The sequence below is a fragment of the Oncorhynchus tshawytscha genome, unplaced genomic scaffold (genome assembly GCF_018296145.1).
Source record: "Oncorhynchus tshawytscha isolate Ot180627B unplaced genomic scaffold, Otsh_v2.0 Un_contig_388_pilon_pilon, whole genome shotgun sequence".
NCBI classification, from domain to species: Eukaryota; Metazoa; Chordata; class Actinopteri; order Salmoniformes; family Salmonidae; genus Oncorhynchus; species Oncorhynchus tshawytscha.
The window spans coordinates 505001-527500 of NW_024609827.1; the positions used below are offsets into that span (position 1 = coordinate 505001).

General features: G+C 42.6%; 1 protein-coding gene across 1 annotated transcript in view; it reads right to left on the reverse strand.

Annotated features, from left to right (window-relative positions):
- The window catches only part of ryr3 (ryanodine receptor 3), a 268014-nt gene extending 257880 nt beyond the window's left edge, over window positions 1–10134 (reverse strand). The window contains 1 exon segment of the mRNA XM_042319182.1: window positions 9975–10134. Coding sequence (XP_042175116.1) covers window positions 9975–10022 — 48 coding nt within the window. The 5' untranslated portion in view covers window positions 10023–10134.
- Window positions 10135–22500: the final 12366 nt, after the last annotated feature.

Here is a 22500-nt window from a genome sequence, read left to right on the forward strand (position 1 = left end):
TCAACACCTGTCTACAACAACAAAGGTACACCTGGGCATGAAACAACACCTGTCTGCAATAACACAGGTACACCTGGGCATGGATCAACACCTGTCTACAACAACACAGGTACACCTGGGCATGGATCAACACCTGTCTACAACAACACAGGTACACCTGGGCATGGATCAACACCTGTCTACAACAACACAGGTACACCTGGGCATGGATCAACACCTGTCTACAACAACACAGGTACACCTGGGCATGGATCAACACCTGTCTACAACAACACAGGTACACCTGGGCATGGAGCAACACCTGTCTACAACAACACAGGTACACCTGGGCATGGATCAACACCTGTCTACAACAACACAGGTACACCTGGGCATGGATCAACACCTGTCTGCAATAACCTGTCTGCAAATAACAGGTACACCTGGGCATGGATCAACACCTGTCTACAACAACACAGGTACACCTGGGCATGGATCAACACCTGTCTACAACAACACAGGTCAACACTGTCTGGGCACCTGGATCAACACCTGTCTACAACAACACAGGTACACCTGGGCATGGATCAACACCTGTCTACAACAACACAGGTACACCTGGGCATGGATCAACACCTGTCTACAACAACACAGGTACATTCAACACCTGCAAACAGGTACACCTGGGCATGGATCAACACCTGTCTACAACAACACAGGTACACCTGGGCATGGATCAACACCTGTCTACAACAACACAGGTACACCTGGGCATGGATCAACACCTGTCTGCAACAACACAGGTACACCTGGGCATGGATCAACACCTGTCTGCAACAACACAGGTACACCTGGGCATGGATCAACACCTGTCTGCAACAACACAGGTACACCTGGGCATGGATCAACACCTGTCTACAACAAAAGGTACACCTGGGCATGGAACAACACCTGTCTACAACAACAACACAGGTACACCTGGGCATGGAACAGCACCTGTCTACAACACACAGGTACACCTGGGCATGGATCAACACCTGTCTACAACAACACAGGTACACCTGGGCATGGATCAACACCTGTCTACAACAACACAGGTCAAACCTGGGCATGGATCAACACCTGTCTACAACAACACAGGTACACCTGGGCATGGATCAACACCTGTCTACAATAACACAGGTACACCTGGGCATGGATCAACACCTGTCTACAACAACACAGGTACACCTGGACATGGAACAACACCTGTCTAGAATAACACAGGTACACCTGGGCATGGATCAACACCTGTCTACAACAACACAGGTACACCTGGGCATGGATCAACACCTGTCTGCAACAACACAGGTACACCAGGGCATGGATCAACACCTGTCAGAAATAACACAGGTACACCTGGGCATGAAACAACACCTGTCTACAATAACACAGGTACACCTGGGCATGGATCAACACCTGTCTACAACAACACAGGTACACCTGGGCATGGATCAACACCTGTCTACAACAACACAGGTACACCTGGGCATGGATCAACACCTGTCTGCAACAACACAGGTACACCTGGGCATGGATCAACACCTGTCTACAAAAACACAGGTACACCTGGGCATGGATCAACACCTGTCTACAACAACACAGGTACACCTGGGTATGGATCAACACCTGTCTACAACAACACAGGTACACCTGGGCATGGATCAACACCTGTCTGCAAAAACACAGGTACACCTGGGCATGGATCAACACCTGTCTACAACAACACAGGTACACCTGGGCATGGATCAACACCTGTCTACAACAACACAGGTACACCTGGGTATGGATCAACACCTGTCTACAACAACACAGGTACACCTGGGCATGGATCAACACCTGTCTGCAACAACACAGGTACACCTGGGCATGGATCAACACCTGTCTACAACAACACAGGTACACCTGGGCATGGATCAACACCTGTCTACAACAACACAGGTACACCTGGGCATGGATCAACACCTGTCTACAATAACACAGGTCAAACCTGGGCATGAGTCAACACCTGTCTACAACAACACAGGTACACCTGGGCATGGAACAACACCTGTCTACAACAACACAGGTACACCAGGGCATGAGTCAACACCTGTCTACAACAACACAGGTCAAACCTGGGCATGGGTCAACACCTGTCTACAACAACACAGGTACACCTGGGCATGAGTCAACACCTGTCTACAACAACACAGGTCAAACCTGGGCATGGATCAACACCTGTCTACAACAACACAGGTACACCAGGGCATGAGTCAACACCTGTCTACAACAACACAGGTACACCTGGGCATGGATCAACACCTGTCTGCAAAAACACAGGTACACCTGGGCATGGATCAACACCTGTCTACAATAACACAGGTACACCTGGGCATGGATCAACACCTGTCTACAACAACACAGGTACACCTGGGCATGGAACAACACCTGTCTGCAACAACACAGGTCAAACCTGGGCATGGATCAACACCTGTCTACAACAACACAGGTCAAACCTGAGCATGGATCAACACCTGTCTACAACAACACAGGTCAAACCTGGGCATGGATCAACACCTGTCTACAACAACACAGGTACACCTGGGCATGGATCAACACCTGTCTGCAATAACACAGGTACACCTGGGCATGGATCAACACCTGTCTACAACAACACAGGTACACCTGGGCATGGATCAACACCTGTCTACAACAACACAGGTACACCTGGGCATGGGTCAACACCTGTCTACAACAACACAGGTACACCTGGGCATGGATCAACACCTGTCTACAACAACACAGGTCAAACCTGGGCATGGATCAACACCTGTCTACAACAACACAGGTACACCTGGGCATGGATCAACACCTGTCTACAACAACACAGGTCAAACCTGGGCATGGATCAACACCTGTCTATCAAACAACACAGGTCAAACCTGGGCATGGATAAACACCTGTCTACAACAACACAGGTTACCTGTCTACAAATAACACAGGTACAACAACACAGGTAACCCTGTCACTGGGCATGGATCAACACCTGTCTACATCAACACAGGTACACCTGGGCATGGATCAACACCTGTCTACAACAACACAGGTACACCTGGGCATGGATCAACACCTGTCTACAACAACACAGGTAAACCTGGGCATGGATCAACACCTGTCTACAACAACACAGGTACACCTGGGCATGAGTCAACACCTGTCTACAACAACACAGGTAAACCTGGGCATGGATCAACACCTGTCTACAACAACACAGGTACACCTGGGCATGGATCAACACCTGTCTACAACAACACAGGTCAAACCTGGGCATGGATAAACACCTGTCTACAACAACACAGGTACACCTGGGGAGCTTGGCGCCCGAGGGAGAGCGGGAGCAGGCGTGACACAAATCATGGAAGCATGCGCTTTAATCTGGGTCCAGGAAACTGGCCCTAAGGACCCACTTATAATTCTTCCCAACCCTGAGCATGGACCATCAGCACCGCAGAGGCATGCATGCACCTGGCCCAGACCCACCTGGCCCAGACCCATCTGGCTCCAGACCAGCAGTTTAAATCCTCTCATTTCCTTTCCAGAGACAACAGGATGAAGAAGCTCTGGAGAGTCTAACAATAGTATTTTAATTGGGACAGGTGGCACTTCTAATCACCCACCTCTGGGATTCGGTGCCACTGCTAACCACCCACCTCTGGGATTAGGTGCCACTGCTAACCACCCAAATCTGGGATAGGTGCCACCGCTAACCACCCACCTCTACTACCCCAAATATTGTTTAATGTTCTCTCACCAGCCCTTTAGCACTATAGATTTCCCAAAGCCATACAATCAGCTTTTTGTGGACGAAGTTGTCTGAGATATAAAAGTATTCAACTTTGTAATGAATTTGAACAGCAACAGTGCCAACAAACTCTTGAAACACTGGACAACATTTAAACAAGCATTTAGCTACACTCGCAATAACATCTGCTAACCATGTGTATGTGACCAATAAAATTGTATTTGATTTGAAACACCAGGCAACATTTAGCAGAACTGTGCATTTGGTGAAAAACCCAGGGGATATTTGCACATTTGTTTTGCATACGCTCAATACAGCCTAAAAAGTGAATCACCAACATACAGCAATGGAATCAAACAACAGAATTCCTAGTCTTGCTCCTACACATATCCTCTTCTTATTCTGTCCCCAGCTTGACTATATCTTTATACCGCCTCAAACTTTGCGGTAGCAAGCTGTTGACTTCGAAATACTAGCTCATCCCTATAAAAATGGTGCTAAAATGCCGCTGGTCTTGTGCTAGCTGCCCAGCTGACGCAATGACCCATGGTGTAGTGTGTTGTGGTGTGGGCAGGAGCCAGCAAGCAGGGAACGCATGTACAGCGTGTATGCATGGGCTGAGGAAGCATCAGCTTTTAAAGAGGCTAAATTTAAGTTCTTCTTTGGAATGCAGAAGGCTTCCAGAACAACATCAACTCCAAATAAGCACTCTGCTGCTGCTACTGCTACTGCATGGGGGCATGGAACAAGGCTAGGGTCTGGGGAAGCGTCCTCTCTGGATTTAAAAGGGTTGACTACCTACACAGTTCTGCACATCACCTCTTGAGTTAATGACATGTATGACATCACAGCCACAACGTTATGAAAACTCCTTCAAACTACAAGGGCTCCTTAATAACACTGGACTACAAAATATAGATCCAAGCCTTCGAACTTCTGACTTCGCAATCACACTTTGGAACTGAGATTATGGAAAAACAAGTCCAATTTCATACAACTGCTTCAAATTCTTTCATCGTGTTGCTTTCTAATTTGATCATTATTTTTTTGCTGAGAATTTTAATGCACAGCAGGAAATGCAAACTTGTAGTGCATTCAAGGTTAAAGAGGCTCCTAAAGTATGTAATTTCCATTAAAAAAAGGTAAGATTTGATTTGCCCTAACAATTTTTGTTGATCAAACCCTACAAAAATCTCCATTAAATATAATAATAAAATAATAATAATAATTCACATAAAATAATAATTCACATTTCCTGTTGCTGCAGGAATATTTTCCTGCTGTAGCAAACTGGCATAAATTAAGATCCTACATCTGTAGCCATCGACCTAAATTCTCTATCAGATCAATAATAAGGCCTAGGCTAGCCTATACATCAACTCAACCACTGCCACTACTGCAGAAAAGTCTCTGTTCAGGCCAACTTAAACATGCCGATTGGCACATTTGTTTTTCTGTTGCTCATTAGAAAACGAGATTTCAGTCTTGGAGGTATGTTTTCAGTCCGATGCCGTGTTTGGTTAATGTTTGTCCCCCATGAGACACTGTACACGCGGAAGACTATTTCAATTCATCAAAATCCCCGGAATGATTCTATTTCAAGAAATGTGTAATTCATTTTGACGTTTTTGCAGAGGATTGTTTTAGTTGTGCAATTTTACATCTAACTATGGTGTTTGGTGCAGTATTTCTCAAGTTAAAAAATGTGCAACGTGCTGTCAGAGTGTATGTGTGTGTGCGTGTGTGGCGTCAGTATGCATGTGGGCACGTATTATGTGTGTGTGTGTGTGTGTGAGTGTGGCGTCAGTATGCATGTGGGCACGTATTATGTGTGTGTGTGTGTGTGTGTGCGTGCGTGTGTGGCGTCAGTATGCATGTGGGCACATATTATGTGTGTGTGTGTGTGTGTGTGTGTGTGGCGTCAGTATGCATGTGGGCACGTATTATGTGTGTGTGTGTGTGTGTGTGTGTGTGTGTGTGTGTGTGTGTGTGTGTGTGTGTGTGTGTGTGTGTGTGAGCGTGTGTGCTTGGCGTCAGTATGCATGTGGGCGCGTATGTAGTGTGTGTGTTAAGGTGTCTGTGTAAGGGTAAAATAAAACATAAATCTGTGAGTGTGTGGGTAGGGTCTAGTGTGTGTGGGCCTTCCTCTGACACCACCTGGTATACAGGTCCTGGATGGCAGGAAGCTTGGCCCCAGTGAAGTACTGGGCCGTACTCACCACCCTCTGTAACGCTTTGCATTTGGGTGCCTTGCAGTTGCAATACCAAGCGGTGATGCAGCCAGTCAAGATGCTCTCAATGGTGCAGCTGTAGAACTTTATGCGGATCTGAGGACCCGTGCCCAAAAACAATTCTGCCTCCTGAGGGGGAAGAGGCACTGTCTTGCCCTCTTCACAACTGGGTGGGTGTGTATGGACCATGTTAATTCCTCAGGGATGTGGACACGGAGGGACTTGAAGCTCTCGGCTCCACTGCAGCCACATTGATGTGAATTGGGGCGTGAGCGCCGCTCTGTTTCCTGTAGTCCACGATCTTCTCCTTTGTCTTGCTGACGTTGAGGGAAAGGTTGTTGTCCTGGTACCACACTGCCAGGTCTCTGAACTCCTCCCTATAGGCTGCCTCATCGCCGTCTGTGATCAGTCTTACCAACGTTGTGTCGTAAGCAAACTTAATGATGGTGTTGAAGTTATGCGCGATCACACAGTCATAGCTGAACAGGGAGTAGAGGAGTGGACTAAGCACAAACCCCTGAGGGGCCCCCGTGTTGAGGCTCACTACCCGGGGGTGCCTCGTCAGGAAGTCAGGATTCAGTTGCAGAGGTAGTTGTTCTGTTCCAGGGTGCTGAGCTTGGTAATAATCTTGGAGGGGACTATTGTGTTGAATGCTGAGCCCTAGTCAATGAACAGCCTTCTTTACCTTGGCGTTCTTGGGCACAGGGACTATGGTGGTCTGCTTGAAACAAGTTGGTATTACAGAGCGGGTCAGGGATAGGTTATAAATGTCAGTGGAGACACTTGCCAGCTGGTCAGCGCATGCTCTGAGTATATGTCCTGGTATTCCTTCTGGCCCCGCGGCCTTGTGAATATGAACCTATTTCAAGGTCTTACTCACATCAGCTACGGAGAGCAAGATCACACAATCGTCCGGGAACAGCTGGTGTTCTCATGCATGGTTCAGTGTTGTTTGCATAGAAGCAAGAATTGAAGGCCTTTAGCTCGTCTGGTAGACTTATGTTGCTGGGCAGCTCATGGCTGGGTTTTCCTTTGTAATCTATGATAGTTTGCAAGCCCTGCCACATCTGTCGAATGTCAGAGCTGACGTAGTAGGATTCAATCTTAGTCCTATATTGACGTCTTGCCTGTTTGATGGCTTGTCGGAGGTCATAACGGGATTTCTTATAAGCATCCAGATTACTGTCCTGCTTCATGAAACCGGCAGCTCTAGCCGATAGCTCAGTATGAACGTTGTCTGTAATCCATGGATTCTGGTTAGGGTATGTACGTATGGTCACTGTGGGGATGAGTCATCTAAGCACTTATTAATAAAGCCGGTGACTGATGTGGTAATCTCCTCAATGTTATCGGATCAATCCCGGAACATATTTCAGTCTGTACTCGCGAAACAGTCCTGTTGCTTAGCATCCACTTCATCGGACCACTTCTGTATTGAGTGTGTCACTGGTATTTCCTGTTTGACTTTTTGCTGTAAGCAGGAAGCCGGAGGATAGAGTTATATTCTGATTTGCAAAAAAAGGAGGGTGAGGGAGAGCTTTATATGCTTGTCTGTGTGTGGAGTAAAAGTGATCTAGAGTTTTTTCGCCTCTAGTTGCATAGGTGACATGCTGGTAAAAAATTACGGGAAAATGATTTAATTTTCCCTGCATTAAAATCACTGACTACAAGAAACGCAACCTCTGAATGTGCATTTTCTTGTTTGCATACGGCTTGTTGAGTGCGGTCCTAGTGCCAGCATACGTTTGTGGTGGTAATAAGACAGCTACAAAAAATATAGATGAAAACTCTCTTGGTAAATAGTATGGTCTGCAGCTTATCATGAGGTATTATAACTCAGACTCAGCAAAAATTAAATAAACAGATACTTCTGTGCACAAACTGAAAAAAATGACTTATTGTGGAACAGCGGTTGAATTATCTATAACATCTCTTCCGACGTGCAGAAATTAAGTTATACTTAGTTATCTAATTATGAAGGTCAATGAATTACATATAAATCAGATCCTAACACATGTACAATCAGTGCTTTAATTAATGCTAAGGAGCGTGTTTTTGTATCGACTGACTACCGATAATCTCTCATGACAGCCTGATTAGACTATTGATGTTATGTGTGCTTGGGGCCTGTGAAACCCCCTGGAATATGGCTGTTTTCGCTAGATAATCAGGATGCCATTGAGTGGTGTGAGTGTCAGGGGAATCTGAGAGCCATCAGGATCAGCATATCACAGGCCTGTTAAACACTGTAGGCCGTCAAATACTGGTGACCGACCTGTGACCTGTCAAACAGCCACCTCTAGATCTTCTATCTATCGTTACATACTGTATGGATGGATCAACTACACATCTGTCTTCTCTTCTCTGGTAAAGGATCAACTACACATCTGTCTTCTCTTCTCTGGTAAAGGATCAACTACACATCTGTCTTCTCTACTCTGGTTATGGATCAACTACACATCTGTCTTCTCTTCTCTGGTTAGGGATCAACTACACATCTATCTTCTCTTCTCTGGTTAGGGATCAACTACACATCTATCTTCTCTTCTCTGGTAAAGGATCAACTACACATCTGTCTTCTCCTCTCTGGTTATGGATCAACTACACATCTGTCTTCTCTTCTCTGGTAAAGGATCAACTACACATCTGTCTTCTCTTCTCTGGTAAAGGATCAACTACACATCTGTCTTCTCTACTCTGGTTATGGATCAACTACACATCTGTCTTCTCTTCTCTGGTTAGGGATCAACTACACATCTATCTTCTCTTCTCTGGTAAAGGATCAACTACACATCTGTCTTCTCCTCTCTGGTTATGGATCAACTACACATCTGTATTCTCTTCTCTGGTTAAGGATCAACCATCAAAGTTTGATCTGGTGACACACACACCAGCCTGTTGGATCTTTCTAACTCTCTGGAAGTGTGTTATCCTCCATTGTATGACACTGGACAGTTTATCAGCACAGCATATCTAAGGTATCACAAAATATCACACTCCAAGAGATATGTCAGGACTAGCCTATACGTCAATGGCGAACCAACTGTGATGGATGGTTATTCACACCAGGCCAACATACATACTGTACATCGTATCGTTTACAAAGATAAATGCCTTGTAGCCCCACATGAACCCTATGTAGCATAGTGTAAGTAATCTTCATCGAACCACTAAAATAGCTCTAAAATAGCAGAGCCATGCTTGGGGTTATCTTACTTGTGAACAGAACTTATTAAAACACCTCTCCCAGAGTCAAAGCAAAGCACAAAGGTTAAAATAGTCTTAGCTTTTATTTTGATGATTAAATCAACAGTAGCCTTTTCACAAGCAACTACAACCCACACACAGACAGAAAGCCAGAGGAAAATCAAAGAAACATTATGTTCTTTAAGTTTAGTCGATACATCATTGTCATTATAGAGGAGGAAAACAAATACAACCATACTCCAAACTCAATTATATTAGAATGATTATGCAAAAATTACTACTTTTATTCTGCTTTTTTTTTTTTACAATTATGAAGGCCTAATTTAAATGTGCCATTGCACCTGCAGCTGGGACTTTCATTTAAATTCCAATGTGCCTCGAGCTCTGGCGACAGGTGCTCTGAGAGCCAATATGCAGCTCGCTCACTGCACAGTAGCCCATAGCGTGCACCATACACCTAGGTCAACTTCCCAACAAGGGCAGGATCTCATGAATTATATAAAACACCCAAAATAAAACTGCACCTATTTTATTTGAAGTCAGAGCAGTTTTCATGTCCTGATTTTGCATTAGTCCAGGTATTCAAGCAAATGATAGACTCTCTATCCAGCAGTGACACCAGTTGTTGCCATTTAAAGCCATATCCAATAACAATGCATTTCAAGACACCCGGTCCCCCCCCAAAAAACGCTTTGGTTATGCATAAAAAGTAAGCAAATAATGTAGCTACTTACAGTTCGCAGGAACTGGATGTCATCCTCTCCTTCTCCGCCCTCAGCCATGGCTGTGAAGGAGCCTGTTTGGACTATGAAAGCCACCACTGACTGGAGATGCAGTAGGCTAGACAGAAACGCGATGCTGTAGCTCTCCTGCCGATATTAGCATGGAGCTAATTCCACAACCATATAGGGCAGACCGGGCAAGCCCCCCCTCCCCCCCCCCCGCGTCCACTGCACACCTCACCGCGGATTGTCACTCAATGCCTACCCACCCCGGACTGTGTGCTCCCTGCGGCTGCCAATGTCAGCAGTACGCTGAGTGAGCTATGGTGGGTGCAAGAGGAGAGGAGACGAGACGAGCACGCCTCGGCAAGCGGACGAGGCTACTGCTATTTAATGATTCAGAATGAAATGACAAAGTCTGTCACTATCACTCTGCCAGGCGTGTTTAAAAAGCAGGAGTCATTCGTTTTATGTTAATAATAATAATAATAATAATGTGTCAGAGCGGAGAATTGAATAACAATAATTGTGTTGAATACAAAGTTAGATTGTAGGGGCACCTCTCTCTCTTTCCCGCTCTGTCACTCTCTGAGATGGAACAAGACAGCTACAATATAAAAGTGTATACAATTTTACTACATTGATTTCTTGAAAACAATGATAACAATCGTATTCTTCTCAATTGAAAATGGATTACTCTTGTCTGCAAGGATGACTGTCCTCTCTTCAAAAAATATGATTCTCTTTTGTTTGGGTACATCGCTACTTTTTTTTTTTAAAGAAACGTAAAGCAATGTACGTACACAGCCTTGGCATAGCCTACCTACCCAAACACTGGACCCCGGGCTACATTGTAGGGAATTAATTAGCCCTATCTGGTTGACAAAATGCTGCCTGCTTAGCCGTTTTCCTCATGTCCAGGTGTTGTAGTTACAATACTAACAACCATGAATTCAATTTATAGGATTAAGTCATCAGGGATGGGCAACTGGCTGGCCAATTTGACAAAACATTTTTTTAAATAAATATATATATTTTTAAATATATATATATATTTTTTAACTCAGTCGTGGCTCAACATACTGTTGATAGTTAGACTAATATAATACATCAGCTGCAATTCCAAACTGTGGTTGTGCATCAGCCCTCACTAAATTAGCCCATGTCAGCAAATTGTTTTTAGATTGGTAAATGAGTCTAGCAGCCAGCAATCTAAATGTGTGGTAAACACGATCAAATTACTGACTGGGGTGGGGCCCATTGATTATCAGTTATCATATTAAAAACGGCAAACATTTGCCTCCACCATATAGCAAAATGTGTATAATTGCAAGTAATTAGCAGTCGGTATGCTGAGTTCTGTTTTTTTTTTTTTTGTGTGGCCCTGACCCTCATCAAAGATGCTGATCCCTGAAGTAGCCTAACGTAAAGTAGTCCTAAAGGAGATAGGCTTATTTAGAAACTATGTAGCGGCTACATTAGCCGAAGGATTCCATTTGGTTAGTCAACTCCAACTTTGAACTCTCTCTTTGCCAACACGTGCACGACCACATGCTGGCACTGCCTTAATCACACTTGAAGAAATGTATGAAAAGTGTCCGTCTACAGATTATGCCGTGATAGCACACACATAAGTGTTTTGTTGTTGAAGTCACTGCTGACATCTAGTGGAGTCCACTTAGTGGACCATTCGTTGTAATTTTAATGGGTTGAAAAACAAAGTCAACAAATAGATAGCACTTTATTATTTTTTAAACCAACGTTTATTCGTTTTATCAATCTAACTCTTATTTTCTACAGGCTTTGGCAGTAGTTAGTCCATAATTCCAGTAGATGGCGCTGTTGCACTATAGTAGTGGGGGAAGCAACAAGTACTGGCCAAGCGCACACCATTCCTCAGAATGTAGTGACAGAACTGTGTAAGTTTATCTTTATCACTAATGTTACATGTATGTAACAGCATGTTTAAAATGTATAATATTGAAAGAACATCATAACATTTGGGAAAAGGTTTGAGGTGTTTTTTTTGTTTTTTTTTAGTGAAAAACGTGATTGAGAATGACTGTTTGCTTTATGCTAGCTGTGGTAAAAATGTTATATTAAATATATATATTTTTCACAAGTCACATAGAGACTTTGGGTTTTTCTGAGTAAATAAATGTACATGATTTCCTGGAAGTCATTGTGGTAAAATGGCTGGGCACGCTGCCTGTGTAAACGGACTTTAGTGCATGTGGTGCAGGTGCAAGAGATACTAGTTCATGTTGGCTACACTGTTTTGAAGCTGAATGTAGTGTTTATCCGTTTTCTACATGTGTAGCAATATTCAGATATGACAGTTGTTTATCTTGATTTAAAAGTGTTTATATTTGGGGAATGAGGAGATATACTATAGGTAAAGTGCACTTGTGTTGTGTAAGTTAATGTGTGCACTTGTATGTGTATTAAATGTTTTGTTGTAATTAGTTATCAATCGATTGAAATGAATTAATAAGGACATATTTGAAATGAGAAAAGGTATAAAGAGAATAAAGAAAGTGGCAGAACTGTCAGGACGATAACTTTTGTGTCCGTTTCTCGTTATCACTAAAGGCCACTTTCAGATTCAGTTTGAGGCTGGTAACATAATGCATATATGAAAATCATAAATGCTACGCAAATTGTTAGAAATGCTAAATTGGCACTGATATTACCCCATTGAAGTTGACATTTAAAATGGTTAAGGTTCAGGGTAGGGTTTAGGGTTAAGGTTCAGGGTAGGGGTTAGGGTTAAGGTTCAGGGTAGGGGTAGGGGTTAGGGTTAAGGTTCAGGATAGGGGGTAGGGTTAAGGTTAGGGGAAGGGTTAGGGTAGGGGTTAGGGTTAAGGTTCAGGGTAGGGGTTAGGGTTAAGGTTCAGGGTAGGGGTTAGGGTAAGGGTTAGGGTTAAGGTTAGGGTTAGGGTTAAGGTTCAGGGTAGGGGTTAGGGTTAAGGTTAGGGTAGGGGTTAGGGTTAAGGTTCAGGGTAGGGACATCACAAGGATCCCGATAACACTAATCATGGTGTAAGAGTGTGCGACAACACAGACTGTTAAGGTGAACTATACAGGACATTACTCTAGTGTGTTAAGGTGAACTATACAGGACATTACTCTAGTCTAGTGTGTTAAGGTGAACTATACAGGACATTACTCTAGTGTGTTAAGGTGAACTATACAGGACATTACTCTAGTCTAGTGTGTTAAGGTGAACTATACAGGACATTACTCTAGTGTGTCAAGGTGAACTATACAGGACATTACTCTAGTGTGTTAAGGTGCACTATACAGGACATTACTCTAGTCTAGTGTGTTAAGGTGAACTATACAGGACATTACTCTAGTGTGTTAAGGTGCACTATACAGGACATTACTCTAGTGTGTTAAGGTGCACTATACAGGACATTACTCTAGTGTGTTAAGGTGAACTATACAGGACATTACTCTAGTGTGTTAAGGTGAACTATACAGGACATTACTCTAGTCTAGTGTGTTAAGGTGAACTATACAGGACATTACTCTAGTGTGTCAAGGTGAACTATACAGGACATTACTCTAGTGTGTTAAGGTGAACTATACAGGACATTACTCTAGTGTGTCAAGGTGAACTATACAGGACATTACTCTAGTGTGTTAAGGTGAACTATACAGGACATTACTCTAGTGTGTTAAGGTGCACTTGCTGCTCTGCAAAGACTCTGGGTCGGCCAGCAGGAGGTCAACCAACCACATGACAGCTGGCTCAGGTGTCAGATTAGCCTCATATAGTGCACTCAGCGTGTGTGCGTGCGTGCATGCGTGTGTTTTGTTCAGATCTGCTGACCTGAATAGTGTGGGCACACATAGATAGGTGATGTAGCTCAAATAGATGCTGGCTTTTTAGAGGTAACGGTCCAAATCGGCCCCTCATACCGTAAGAGATGAAAGTGCTTGTCGAATAGGGGATGAGAATTGGGATGAATGATTATTTAACTAGGCATGTCAGTTAAGGACACATTCTTATTTACAATGACGGCCTAGGAACAGTGGGTTAACTGCCTTGCTCAGGGGCAGAACCTGTCAGCTCAGGGATTCGATCTAGCAACCTTTTGGTTACTGGCCCTGGCTCTACCCACTAGGCTACCTGCCTCCCCAAACATGCAACCTGGATACATAAAACTCTGTACAACATCAGTTGCAGGTGGTCACAGTATTTCAGTAAGCCTACCTTGTAGGTTAAATTCATTCCCCTATATGTTAATCTGTCTCCAGGTTTATTCTATTAGATAGAGAAACCCTGCACGGATTAAGGTTAAGGTATTAGCTACCCTTAAATCCCCTTTCACCGTCTGCCTGTTTATTCTGTCTGTAGCCTGTCTGCCCCATCCAATACCTGTCACAGGGTTCACTGTCACTGGATTTCAGCCAAATGCTCCAATTGGAGCCGTCCCAATAGCCGGTGGACAGAGACGATTGGTTCATGACCTGTCAGTCACAGCAGCAGGCCGGGTTCTGTCGCTTGTCAAACTGAAAATGTAAATCTCAGTGCATGCTGTTATGCCAGCGCTCTTTGGAATGTAGGGTCTGAGGATGCAAAAGAAAAGTGTAAGTATTTATCGATAGTTTCTATGTTAGTGTTTTTGAAAATGAACTTGGAGACATTTTAAATTCTACATTTTCATCATAGCTTTTGACACTTTTGTCGTCTTGGGGTAGCTTTAGTCTTTGTGTTCACTGATGCAGATCGTTTTTTTCTGTGCGTAATGTGTGCGTAATTATGACTTGCCCATTGGTGGTCTGTATTCAGGACTATTAGCGCAAAACTCATATCGGATTGATCCGAACATGTTAAAAGTTGAATGCCATTGAAACAGTGCATTGTAATAATAGTGCAATAACTAATTACCAGACATTGTCAGAAAATCACAATAGAAACAAAAAATACTACTTTATTTTAATTGTATTTAGCTGTTTTTATTATTATACCATTTCAATTTACAATACAATAACAAAAAAACCTAGTGCATCACTACACATATTTTCTCTGAAGAAACAAAAATAACATTATAAAGTAAAAAAATAAAATCACAACAATTGACTTTCAAAAGTTAAAGTACCTCAAATAAATGGAATAAAGACCAGGGGTTACAGTTGTACAAACCTATGATAGAGTTGTAAGAATACAGTGGTTTTTTTTGTGTTATTGACTAATTCTAGAGATTTGATTAAATATTGGATTTCAAGGAAAAATATATTTCATTTGGGGACATATTTCAAACGTGTGTTTTTGTGTCTATCCAATTACCAGAGAGAATGAAAAAATGACGACTAATTCAGTAGTTTTGTTTTCATTTGAACAATAACATACTACATCTTTCATTGTCAAAAACATGGGTCTTATTGATGGAAAAAAAATGTAAATACTTAACTCGCTCTAAACTAACTTCACAGAATCACACTCGTAAAAAAAATGTAAATACTTAACTCGCTCTAAACTAACTTCACAGAATCACACTCAGAAAAAAAATGTAAATACTTAACTCGCTCTAAACTAACTTCACAGAATCACACTCGTAAAAAAAAATGTGTATAACAGTTTCCTCTTCTTTATCACAGAAAAGCCATATGTCCTCTAAACCCATGAATTTAGACAACACGTTCTTGCAAGGGTATATTTTGTGCAAGATTTTAAAGTTAATTTATTTTACTTTATTTGATATTCAAAATTTGTGAAGGAGCAACCAAGCTTTCTTCCATTCAATTTCAGTAATATATGCATTCCAGAAGAATTTCCCTCTAGGAGAGATCTTGTTCTTGGAGACATTTGTTACTTTTATTTATTTATTTTTTGGGGATATTTAAAAAAAAATGTATTGTTGGTTAAGGGCTGGTAAGTAAGCATTTAACTGTATGGTCTACACCTGTTGTATTCGGCGCATGTGACAAATAACATTTGATTTGATAAAATTATCTAATTAATGTATTATTACATTTATTATCCAGCAGGGGGCGTGCAAGCAAGTGTTGTTGATATCCATGCTGGTTTGATCAGCTACAGATAGGGATGGAGCAGGGAGGACGAAACATGACAGACCCTCTGCTTTGTACAGTTATTTTTTAAGTGCAATAGCAACTCGATCCTTATCTTTCAGAAACAGATTTGTATCGCTAATTGAGATATTTTTTTATTTATTTTCCAAATATCGAAATACCTTCTAATTCAGGGATGTTTAAAATGCTAATAGATAGTAATTATACAACTAAAAGGAATAAGAAAGCTGAGATAGGACAACCCTGGCGTAGACCACGGTGAATATTAAATATTTTGGTTGTGTTACAATTAATCATAATAGAACTATTAATATTGTTATAAAACATATTGATATCAGAGACAAAGATAGTCCCGAAACCAAAAGTGTACAAGGAAGGAATTAGGAATTTGTGTTCTATTGTATCTAATGCTTTACAAAAGTCGAGGAATAAAATAGCCTTGGAGTCAACTGAATCAGCTCAATCAAGTCTAAAACAAACCTAATATTACAGCTGCTGTGGCAATGTGGGTTGACACCTGGTTGAGGAGCTGCTGCACAGTGGCTGAGAGAGACTCCACTGATTTGGAGGTCGACTCTGTCGTCTTTTCATGAATGGCCAGTTTCTCAAAGATGGCTTTGAGAATGTCAGGGTTGGTAGAATAATTTTCGACTGCTTGGTAGGAGGGCTCTTACTCGGCGTAGGTGGCAGTGGTGAATATAAGGAGTCGTTTACCATGAGTTCTGGAAGGTCTTTAACTGCCTTAATTTTGCTGGACCCAAGGAAGAGTAGCTGCTGCCAAAGCAGCAGCTAATGGGGATCCATAATAAATACAAATACGAAATATGTGGGCTGCATGCTTCTGTCTCGCTGCTTGCATCTGAGGTGATTAACATCTGTTCAGCCAATGGAGTCGTGATCACCGTGTTTTCCAATCACCTTCTGTTACTTCATATAGGTAAGGGTCAGTTTACAAAAAAAAAAAAAAAAATCCATGAGTATTGATCATTATCTTCCTGGTTTATCGGGAAGTACGTTCAAATACACCCACTCAAAGTGACGCCATCTTGGCCCTGAAAAGATAACTTTATTGTCTATTGTCCGGCACAGTGTACATATCATAATACCCATAAAACCTAGCCGTAAAACCCAGTAATGGTTCCAATCATTTTTGTGTATGGGATATTAGAACTACTCCATATAAGGTCTGTGTTTTGTGTAGGCTTACCCTGGTGTGACGTTTTGATAGCCATGTAATTCTCTCTTGGATAAGGTGAGTTTTATGAATATATTCACCTCAATTTACTCCCAAAAATTCTAAATACTAAATAGCAACAGAAAAGACCTCAGCAACACTACAACTTCCTGCAGGAAGCTCCTGCACTTCATCTCTAGCCAACACTAAACTACCATTCACCAACGCGGGATCAGACATCTTTGTGCCCAATCCATGAATTTAAGTCCCCTTTCTCTGTCTTAGCTAGCCAGTGACTACACTTTAGCTAGCTAGTTAGCAGAGCAGTACAGTGCATTCGTAAAGTATTCAGACCCCTTCCCCTTTTTCCAAATTTGGTTACGTTACAGCCTTATTCATCAATCTACACACAATACCCCATAATAACTAATTGAAAACAGGTTTTATAAATACCTCATTTACATAAGTATTTAGACCCTTTGCTATGAGACTCGAAATTGAGCTCAGGTGCATTCTGTTTCCACTGATCACTCTTGAGATGTTTCCACAACTTGACTGGAGTCCAGCTGTGGTCAATTAAATTGATTGAACATGTTTTGGAAAGGCACACACCTGTCTATATAAGGTCCCACAGTTGAAAGTGCATGTCAGAGCAAAAACCAAGCCATGATGTTGAAGGAATTGTCTGTAGAGCTCCGAGACAGGATTATGTTGAGGCACAGATCTGGGGAAGAGTACCAAAACATTTCTGCAGCATTGAAGGTCCCCAAGAACACAGAGGCCTCCATCATTCTTAAATGGAAGACGTTTGCAACCACAAAGACTCTTCCTAAAGCTGGCCGCTCGGCCAAACTGAGAAATCGGGAGAGAAGAGCCTTGGTCAGGGAGGTGACCAAGAACCCGAGAACTCTGACAGAGCTCCAGTGTTCCTCTGTAGAGATGGGAAAACCTTCCAGAAGGACAACACTCAACAAATCAGGCCTTTATGGTAGAGTGGCCAGACGGAAGCCACTCCTCAGTAAAAGGCACATGACAGCCCGCTTGGAGTTTGCCAAAAGGCACCTAAAGGACTCTAAGACAATCAGAAACACGATTCTCTGGTCTGATGAAACCAAGATTGCACTCTTTGGCCTGAATGCAGAGAGCTCCTTGTTGAAAACCTGCTCCAGAGTGCTCAGGACCTTAAACTGGAGTGAAGTTTCACCTTCTAACAGGACAACGACTTTAAGCACACAGCCAAGACAATGCACGAGTGGCTTCGGGACAAGTCTCTGAATGTCCTTGAGTGGCCCAGCCAGAGCCCAGACTTAAACCCAATAGAACATCTCTGGAGAGACCTGAAAATAGCTGTGCAGTGACTTTCCCCATCCAACCTGACAGTGCTTGAGAGGATCTGCAGAGAAGAATGGGAAAAACTCCCTAAATGCAGGTGTACCGAGCTTGTAGCATTATACCCAAGAAGACTCAAGGCTGTAATCGCTGCCAATTGTGCTTCAACAAAGTTGCATTTAAAAAAAATGTTTTTGTGTAGATTGATGAAGACAAAAAAACGATTTAATCCATTTAGAATACTTAGCCTAGATAATTGTTAGTACAGTATGTTGACTTTGGTGTCTATTTCAGACCTCATAGCATTTTTCAAGGATGAGCAGAAGAGCATTAAAATGGGTGAAGACCACTATCAGACTGGCCATGTGGAGAAGACCACTATCAGCCTGTCCATGTGGAGAAGACCACTATCAGCCTGGCCATGTGGAGAAGACCACTATCAGCCTGGCCATGTGGAGAAGACCACTATCAGCCTGGTCATGTGGAGAAGACCACTATCAGTCTGGTCATGTGGAGAAGACCTCTAGAAGTCTGGTCATGTGGAGAAGACCACTATCAGTCTGGCCATGTGGAGAAGACCACTATCAGTCTGGCCATGTGGAGAAGACCACTATCAGTCTGGCCATGTGGAGAAGACCACTATCAGTCTGGTCATGTGGAGAAGACCTCTAGAAGTCTGGTCATGTGGAGAAGACCTCTAGAAGTCTGGTCATGTGGAGAAGACCTCTAGAAGTCCGGTCATGTGGAGAAGACCACTATCAGTCTGGCCATGTGGAGAAAACCACTATCAGTCTGGTCATGTGGAGAAGACCACTAGAAATCTGGCCATGTGGAGAAGACCACTAGAATTCTGGTCATGTGGAGAAGACCACTATAATTCTGGTCATATGGAGAAAACCACTATCAGTCTAACCATGTGGAGAAGACCACTATCAGCCTTGTCATGTGGAGAAGACCAATATCAGTCTGGTCATGTGGAGAAGACCACTATCAGCCTGGCCATGTGGAGAAATGCAGCTATAGTGAGTGGTAACTTACTGGTTTGGTCTGGGCCAGCATGAGGGATAAAGTGTATCCTGTGTCGGTGAATGTAGATATTAAGTTTGAGAATCTAAGCAATACAGTGTGTTCTATACAGCTGTAAACTCCACAAGGAAAGAGCCGCTTAATCAATTATATAATCATTATCCAGATTACCCCGGATACCTGACTTCTAGAATGTAGTCACTGATGAGAATGAATCCCCAAATCTATTGACATTCAGAATTGACTTGGTTAGAATGGCCTATTTATTGCCTTAACTCCCTTATCTTACCTTGTTTGCACTCACTGTATGTAGACTTTTTGTTTTCTTTTTTTCTACTGTATTATTGACTATGTTTTGTTTATTCCATGTGTAACTCTGTGTTGTTGTATGTGTCGAATTGCTATGCTTTATCTTGGCCAGGTCGCAGTTGCAAATGAGAACTTGTTCTCAACTGGCCTACCTGGGTAAATAAAGGTGAAATAAAAATAAATCAATAAAAGACATCCAGTCTGTATTGTAGTTTCATGACCAGAGACAAAACTTCAGAGGCACAGTATTTATTTATTCAGAGTGGTACATGCATTCACACAGTCTTGATCTATAGGATACTTCCCACTATATGATTAATATGTCAAGTGATACCGATAATGTCAAGTGATACCGATAATGTCAAGTGATACCGATATGTCAAGTGATACCGATATGTCAAGTGATACCGATATGTCAAGTGATACCGATAATGTCAAGTGATACCAATATGTCAACCGATACCGATAATGTCAAGTGATACCGATAATGTCAAGTGATACCGATAATGTCAAGTGATACCGATATGTCAAGTGATACCGATAATGTCAAGTGATACCGATATGTCAAGCGATACCGATATGTCAAGTGATACCGATATGTCAAGTGATACCGAAATGTCAAGTGATACCAATATGTCAAGTGATACCGCCTCCGTGAAGACCGTCCCTACTGGCACCAGGATCCCCGGTCAGTTCAACATCACTGGAAGAGACACTTGCTTCTTGGTTGTCGTGGACCACCAAAGCCTCCAATCACCATCCTCGTCCAGTGTGACGACCTCTGGCAGACTCATAATGCTGGACTAGAGTTATTCAAGGAACACGTGCTTCCACACACACACACACACACACACACACACACACACACTAGGCTCCCAGAATAGGTTATATTACATACACGTTTTGCTCAAAGCAGCCACCTAAAGTAATGTAGTTAACTTCATCACGGGCGCATTGGGAATGTATGTCTGTGATGTTCAAATGATGTCTTACTTGCTGAAGGCCCCGGTCATTCCTGCCTATACCTAAGTTCAATCACAAAGGCTGGTCTGAGTGCCTCTCCTCACAGTTTAATTCAGTAGTACAACACAAGTCACATTGTATTTTAGCATGGGCACAGCTGGAATTTATATAGGTGATGCTTAAATGATTTCTTACGCTTCCTTTTCTGGGAAATGCAACTGCCATTTTTCCTTCCCAATAGAAAATGGCAACTGCCTGAGCATTTCCAGTATTTACGTTTTCCGTTGAGCTCATTTTGCTGTTATACCAGGTCATTTACAAATGTAACAGCACAGCATCATGCCACTTGTACTCAAACTATTAATTAGCGAGGTGAATTTGAAGATATATCTGCACAGTATGTTTGTAAGCTAACTAGCCAGCCAGTTTAAGATAAAGCAAAGCAACATCTAAGCAAAAGGCAACCTGCTATCCCCGGCACCTGTCGTCATCCCTGGTGCCTGGAAGTTCAACGTTACCATTGAACTCTAAATAAGAGGTAAGTAGAGTTGGACACACACTACAAAAGCCATCGGGACTGATTAACTAGAGAGAGAGCAAGAGAACAGCAAAGGATGGGAGAGGCATCAGCTACAGCAGATCCTCTTGCTGAGGGTGATGTAGATCATGTGTTGCTTCCGCAGGTCACGCCTCATGTCTAAAACATGGGGGAAAATTGGGGAGAAAGTCCATTTCGATGCAATTTACAAATTCAATTTTTTACACAATATTGTATCATATTTGATGAGTTACTGACCTGTTCATCCACTACCTTTTATGGTAAATACAAGTGTAACAACGTGCAAATAGTTGAAGTAGGAAAGGGAAAATAAACAGACAGATAGTTTGTATTCACAAAGATGTTCGTTCTTCACTGGTTACCCTTGTCTTGTGGAAACAGGTCACACATCTTGATGCTGTGATGGCACACTGTAGTATTTCACCTAATAGATATGGGAGTTTATCAAGATTGGATTTGTTTTCAAATTCTTTGTGAGTTTGTAATCTGTGGGCAGTATGTGTCTCTAATATGGTCATATTCTCTCTGTCTGTCTCTTTCTCTCTCTCTCTCTCTCTGAGATAATATAATATCTCATCAGTTATAATCTAATCTTGCAAGGTTTCTATTTCTGTCAGAGAAAGTTTGTGGTCAGGTGCTCTCTGAAGAGACAGACGGGATGTTTTTGCTCTTCAAAAAAGTTGTAGGTTTACATAAAAAATGTTTCCTTGTTCATTACCGTATGCACTTATATTCCATTCTAATCCACTCATCTACCTTGCCTGAAGAAAACGGTCCCACAGCCAGGAAGATATCCTAACATAACCAACCATTTCTTTTTCATTAGGAGGAAACCATTCCAAAGGAAACGGAAGAAAGTCCATTGATGAGCTGCTAGACTACGTTGTTCAGACACTTCAAGACACTTTTCAGCCAGTTTACATGCCAACTACCACAGCAGTTGTTATCATGGAAGGGACCCACAGCACCTTGCGTCTGTACCAAACCATCAGGGAGAGGAGCTCTGTGAGGCCGTTCATCCTCACCCCCACCCCTATCCAAAGGGGCCCCGGCTCCTCCCTCCACAAGACCGCCTCTCTTAGGGCTCAACCAATAATTTCCCACCATCCAACGGAGGGGCCAGTTGAGACAGT